A 7293-nucleotide genomic window follows, 5' to 3' on the forward strand; every position below is an offset into this window, starting at 1 on the left:
CATGAGACAGTAGTTTATTGTTTTATAGAACAAAATACAGCACTTCTAATTCTCCTCATACTGCCTTTCAACCCCACTGTGAGAGCTGTGCATAAGAACACAGCAGCTTGGGTGGCTCACGGGTTCCGACATAATCTCTGCATTGGTTGGGTTGGGGGATGGCAAGGAAGGCATTCTAAGATATAAGTTCTGAGAATACAGAAACAGATTTCTCATAGAAAAATGTATACTTGTCTACTTTAGCACAGGTACCGTACAAAAAGCATCACTACTGAATTGGTCTGTTTGACTTATAAACTATAATTAGGATTTCAGTCTGATGTGGAGCAGCTTAAAATAGTATCACATACCCTGTTGATTCTTGCCTAGTTGAGACGGAAACACAAATTTGGGGGAAGAAGGTAGAAAAGAGTATTTTCAATTCCCGTTTATTAATACTGACATAAGCATTCATCAGCACATTTAATTAAGTGAAACTAAGTATTCCAAATTCTTTCCCTCTCCAAATCATGGCTTATATCTGATTTTGGTTGGCAGAGATTTACTAACAAGAAGGTGAGGGTTCACCTCCATGAAAAGCTAGAATACTGAAACAGAAGTCCAGGGCAGACCAGGCACCAGATCTAGGGAGGTACGGAGAGTGACCTGCTTGGGACCCAGGAACTAGGTAGCACATGGGGATAGCATAAGGAGACCCTAGAGGACAACAGCTTCACCAATAAAATGAAAATATTTGTTCTATTTAGAAAAGGAGGCAACTTGGTCATGTCTCTCAATTCATCAACCATACAATCTGTCCTTTAATGCCTTGTTATAATGAAATGGTTTTTTCTTCCCTAAGCAAATTCAGTCATGCCACCTTCTGAGTAAGGTTTGTGTCCTACCACAGTTTCTTTGATACCATTTGAAGAATAATTAGAAAAAGGATTTGGAAACAAGAAATGGAACATTTCTTGAGTATTACCTAATTCTAGGCCTGATACTAAGCACTTTAACTAAAACCCCTTTGAAGTATTCTTCATTTTGCCAACTCACTCATGTGGAAATTGAGGCTAAGAGGTCCCCACCATAAATCCCACACAATGAAGCTGGGATTCAAACTCAGGCCTAATTCAAAACTTGGTGCCCTTTTATGCTAACATGGCACCTGCCCTAAGTGACATGTTAGAGGTAACTTAGCCCGGGTCTTAGTGACAGAGGAAGAGGAGGAGGAAAGAGAAGTAGCTGCTGGGGCATTTCTTCAGAGAAATCCTTTTGAATGGTCAAGAAACAGAGTTTTTCCCAGGCTTTAAAGTTGTTACAAATGATGGCTATGTTTTAGAAGGTGGCAGTGTGGCACTTTCTCTGATCGTGTTTTGAGGGGAAGTTTCCCCTGGGGATTTATAATACTAAGAATGAGGGAACTGTTCATTTTTCAGAAGGTGAAACTAGGGGGAGACTTAGAAACGTCTGCAGCCTTAGGCTTGGGTGAGGGTTTACTGGAATGTGGGAATTCATTCCAAGTGTGTTTCCCAGATGCAGCTCTGGTCCCCAGTCTACCCCTGCTTTCCTGTGTAACACCTTGCTGTCCTATGTGCCATTTGAAGCTTTGTAGCCTGTAAGGCTAGAAACAATGATTTAGGGTCACAAAAAAAAGAAGAGAAATGAGCATAATCTACTCTCAATTTCTTGGATCCTCCATAAGAGACTATCAGTAAAGAGGAAGAGGAGGGAATCTTCAGAAATGGGCACTTAGTAGATTGGTGCTAATGGTTTCCTGGGGAAGGAGAGAGGTAAGCAGAAATGGGACACATCGTGAGCCTAAGGGAATCAGGTACTCCTGGATATTAAAAATATAATGACCAAAGGCTGATGCCTCCAAATATGAACTATTTCACCTTTTGGAGATAAGGCATGTTTTAGATAAAGGTATGAAGACAGTGTAAGCATTTTGGACAAAACACTCTTCCTTTGTCACCTCAGACTCTAAATTTGAGCAGAAAGAGATTAAGTGGGTGATGGCAAAAACATCCTGAAAACTTCTCTGTCAAGCATGTCAAGCAGGGCTAAAGATGTTGTGCTGTGATCAATGAAACAGGCCTGTGCTGGGAGTCATGGCACCCTTAGAGCCTCAACTCTTTCTTGCTCAAATCACTCCTTTCTGTGCTTATTTATTTAGCTATACAATAAAAGGGTTAGAATGAGTGTTGCAGTGAGGGCCCCTCTGGCTCTTAAGACTCAAGAGCAAGATGAGGGGCTTCCCTGATGGCGCAGTGGTTGAGAATCTGCCTGCCAATGCAGGGGATACAGGTTCGAGCCCTGGTCTGGGAAGATCCCACATGCCACGGAGCAACTGGGCCCGTGAGCCACAACTACTGAGCCTGCGCGTCTGGAGCCTGTGCTCCGCAACAAGAGAGGCCCGCGACAGTGAGAGGCCCGCGCACCGCGATGAAGAGTGGCCCCCACTTGCCACAACTAGAGAAAGCCCTCGCACAGAAACGAAGACCCAACACAGCCAAAAATAAATAAATAAATTAAAAAAAAAAACAAAAAAAAGGGAATGGATATATAATTAAACAGGTAGGTAGATAGGCACACAAGTACATAGATATGGATATTTCTCCCAAATATTTAAGAAAATATTATTAATAATGTTGTATTATATATATAATATATATACATATATATCACAACCTTCAAATCATGTTGTACACATATGGATTTGTTATGTGGAGTGATTATTTTTTTTTAAATTAGTACAGATTTAATAGTACTCCTATCCAGCATTAAGCAATATCTGTGATCTCTCAATTCTTGATCAAATGTTACATTTTTTAATCGCAACTTTGAAATTTCATTTAGAATCTGAAGTGGCAAATTCACCTCCTTAGTCTTCCTATTTTATGAACTATTCAATTATAAAAAAAAAAAAAAAAAAAAAAAAAAAAAAAAAAAAAAAGAGCAAGATGATTTTCACTTGAGTGTTAACTTGTTTGGGGGGAATGGTGGCACACATTCTGCCACCTAGTGGTCATATTTCAGGGTTTGCCCCACTGCCCAGCTTCTCAGGGATGCTCAATTTGGAGAACTGAGGTTTTATTCCAGGATCCAGATGTCAGCAGCTGCAGCAGAGGAGAGAAGGACAAGTGCTCCCTGCTTAGAGAAGGACTGAGTGGTCACCTGGTTGTCTAGTGAGAGGTTGTCAATCTTGACTCTCAGGATCTCTCTGGGGACATCCATGGGTGCTAAACAAGTTAATATAAGAGGTTTTCTCCTGGTAAACCAGGCAAACTGTACCTGGAAGTGGACAGATTAGGAGAATTATTATTGGAATACTCAGGTGAGGAAAGAAAAGTGATCTGATAAGGTGTTGATGGTAGATCCAAGGTCTCTGGACACTCAGCAGAGTGCAACAGTTAAGAAGTATAGGATGAAGTGTAGCTGAATCTGTAACAGAGCAAGCCTGGCTTTCAGAGTTTGGGGAAGGGCTTTCATTCTCCCAAGTTAGGGTAGGACCCAAGATCTGAACTCTGTGAAACCAGAAGGCAGTCAAGAAAGGTATTCTAGCAGCCAGTGGTCAGTCTATAGAGGGATGTATATGGAACCTCTGTCCATGCGGCCAAGATAGCTTAGATATTTGAACGCTTCAAGACCTTGGACTCCGGGGACAGAGAAAAAGAAATAACCTAAACAGGGGGTGGGTAAGACACCCCCTGGCAAACAGTGGGAGTCCCAATTTGAAATGGTCAGAAATGTGTAGCGTATGCACTTTTAGACGCTAAGTACGAGCAAATGGTCCTCAATAAACAGGGTGGATTTTGCCCGGGAACACTATTATTACCTGTTACATTTTTTCAACCATAAAAAAAAAATTAGGCTCAACTATTTAGAATTTGGGCATGATTTCCATGGGCTGATTTTCTAGCAAAAAGAAAGCTGATTACAATGGCCTGTCATTTGGGGACAAGTTTACTGGTAATCTATAAAGGTTACCTGAAAACCTAAATTATGTTAGGTTTTTATAAGAAGACCCAGTGACTATGCACTGAAAGCTCATCCTAAGAGAGGAAGGTCATTGCTTACCATTTATCAAAAAAAAGTTTTTATTGTTTTTAAAATTTGGAGTGGGGTGGTTGTAGCTTGTAGGTTTCCCCAACTTTGTTTTAAGAAAACTATCAGCCCATTCTCTCAGACCTTCTGGTTTCCATTTCTGACATTCCTACTGTTCTCTAGTTTTCACGAAAATCTGCCAATCTGGTCCAGAAAGTAGTCCTAAGCAACCTACATAAAATGTAAGACTTAGCTTCCTATCCCGGGCAAAGAAAAAGATAGCAATGCTCTGTGCCTAATATCCCTTTACCTGTCACTTACAATACATAATTAAAGTGACTCGTTTAGAGACAGGGAGACACAGCCATCCTAGTCCACTCAGGGACATATCTTGAGGGGAAAAGGAAACTGGAGGGTTTCAGAGTGGGTGGTACTTGACAAAGTAGGGATGTCTGAGTTCTTGCCCCATTGATATTCAATAGATAGGACAACTAGGAACCAATACAAACTGTACAAATACTATGATCTGGGGTGGGGAACAGCTGCCAGGTTTGCCACTTATCTGTATTTTGGAGTCCTGATGTAGTGCTGGAAGAGGAGAGTGAACAGGCAGGTTTACATACCATGGAAATTGGTTTATAGGCCATAAGTGAAAGATAAGGAACCATGATTGATGAATGAATACACTGAGGAGTACCTTTAGAAAAAGTAGAGGTATTTCTATTAATATTTTAGGGTTAACATTAAAATTGGAGTACAAGGATTATAAATTCAGAAAATATTAAATGACCACGAATTGCTCATATTTTACCTATTGATTGAGAATGAAATAAGGAAAATATGTTTTATGAAATCACCACCCTTTCAATATCATGTCTGGTAGCATGGTCTCACTTGAATGATTTGTCAAACAAGTATTATCAGGTCAGTGAAAATATTCTCACAATGGCTGGAAATTTAAGCATCACACAAGCATAAGCTTTCTTTTCACTTCAAATATGAAAATAGAAGGTGTATGGAAATTTACGTATCTTTGACAAGGCTAGAAATAAGCTGTCATTCTCTTATATAATGCTTTGTGCTCTAAATCAATTCCACATCAGGTTGCTTGTAACAGGAATCTGCTAGCATCTTTTCTTGATGTCACCTAAAGTCTGATCACTTGAATATTAACTCAGCCTCCACACCTTAAAAGTAGCCCTAACATACAAGCTTACACGGGTTATTCTTTTTTACTAGTATATCCTTCCTTAGCTGCACCTGGTAAGCCCATCTTCCAAAATGTTAATTATTTAACATTTTGAAAGCACTTACAGAACATTTCATATTCTATATAAGCTCTTCAAAGGGTGAGGGTGTTTCCCTCAAAGGAAAATTGGGGTGCTTACCAAAGGTAGGGGGAAAAGAGGCAGGCATCTGTCTCACTCATCTCTGCTTCTCCACTGTAACCTAGCATTGTACCTGGTACATGGAGACTCTTTAATAAATGTAAAATGAGAGAATTAAATCAGTTGGCTCAGGAGTTAGGACTCTCTCTGTATCTTCAAACTTGTCATTTTTCTTTGGCTCCTACTTATGTTTGACAACTAGACACGTATCTTTTTAAACAGTCATCTCCCTTTTGTGCAGGAGGGGAATTCCACCATTTCAACCTACTGTGTCAGTACAGCTGGATAACCTCATCCCACTCAGAAATGGGCCAGACTCCATTGGGCTGTACATTGTGGGGAGAGCGTTTCCAGTCCCATGTCCTCACAGGAACCTTCCAGGTCTTACCATAGTTGGCTTCGATGTACTCGATGGTTTCACAGGGCACACGAACCTTCATGTCTACAAACTCGGTCCAGCACAGTGTAAACTTGGGAAACAGGTATCTGTGGCAAAACAGGCAATGTGGAGAGGCGTTAGGCTCCAACAGCAGAAGTTTTAGCTAAAGAACCCACAACTAGTGTACTCTTGGCTAAAGGACAGTCCTCTTCCACTAAATAGCTTTGGGGATAGACACAGGGGACCTTTTGCTGTTTCTGACTGTCCAGTATCTCTTTCTTCTTCTAATGGCAATAGCACCCCAATTTATCTCCCCTATTCCCAGTCTATATGGGTCAGGAGGGGCTGACCTGACCCCTAGGCCCCAGAGATGGGTAAAAAAGACTCAGGCCTAACTAGAAAATTATAGTGATTGGGTCACAGGGATGGAAATTTACACAAATTAGGCAAATGAAAATCAGCCTTAGAATTTCTTTTGGAACTATCAGGGGAAGAAGTGTTCTTCTGCTGAGGTTTCTAAGCTGTAGGATGGAAACTGAGCACTGCTAGTGGCCATCTTTGCTGTTAGCAGGGACAGCCGGTCTGAGAATGAAGTCAAAGCAAAAAGTTGTCAAAAGATGGAGGAAAATGATCGAGGTCAGAAAACCCTGGGGAAGTGCTTGGATTTGGTTGTGGCCATTCCTTAAATACTGATAAATATATAAGTATTCTTTTTGACTACATTTCTAATAACTTGGAATTCGTAGTACATGGAGGGAGGCACGTAGCAGTGAGAGAGGAAACAAAACCCTCCTAGTTAGCCAGAGAACCTGAATCAATCCTGGCAATGTATGACATTCTCCAGCAATAGCATCATAAATGCTTGTGTGTTTGTGAGAGCACATGTTAATTCCTGTCTCCTGGGTTTCACTGTGGTCCCAGATGGCTTTTGATGACCTTAGATAGCTGAAGGAGAAATTCCCAGGATCAGTCAGGATATTTCTCAAACTCCTTTCCTAACTGCACAGTAATAAGAATTGCATACCACAATACGTGAACATGGTACGACCCACTATATGTTGGCTTTTTGAGCAAAGCTTCACACCCCACCCCCTCCTCAGATGCAGGAATAGAGACCTAACACTTGGATCTACTCTACTTCAACAACACTCCTCTTAAAGGAAACAGTTATACAAACCACCTTCTTCCTGCTCTGCCTTTTATTTTATCACCTCCCCTTTTTAATTTCTGTTCTCAGCCTCAAACTTACTTCTTTCTTGCTTATTTTTAATAGGTTACACATCATTAAATCTCCATCAAATCCAAACTGCTACTAAAAGAACCTAACTAAAGAAAACCAAAATAAGCATCACATGTGTAAGGTGAATCTTCTTTTCCTTCACAGCATGGATTTTCCGGGGAAACAGAGCAAGCACAACTTCAAGATGCTCTCCCAGGCTCCTCCCTTGCTTCCATCCCTCACGTGAACCCACCTTTTTTTTTTTTTTTTTTTTTTGC

General features: G+C 40.8%; 1 protein-coding gene across 1 annotated transcript in view; it reads right to left on the minus strand.

The window, feature by feature from the left end:
• Positions 1-5590: 5590 nt before the first annotated feature.
• Positions 5591-7293, minus strand: part of FKTN (fukutin) — a 52777-nt gene continuing 51074 nt past the window's right edge. Inside the window, exon 9 of the mRNA XM_007462438.1 lies at positions 5591-5903. Within this exon, the coding sequence (XP_007462500.1) occupies positions 5690-5903 (214 nt within the window). The 3' untranslated portion in view covers positions 5591-5689. The remainder of the gene's footprint in view (positions 5904-7293) is intronic.

The sequence above is a fragment of the Lipotes vexillifer genome, unplaced genomic scaffold, assembly GCF_000442215.2.
Source record: "Lipotes vexillifer unplaced genomic scaffold, Lipotes_vexillifer_v1.1 scaffold312, whole genome shotgun sequence".
Classification (NCBI taxonomy): Eukaryota; Metazoa; Chordata; class Mammalia; order Artiodactyla; family Lipotidae; genus Lipotes; species Lipotes vexillifer.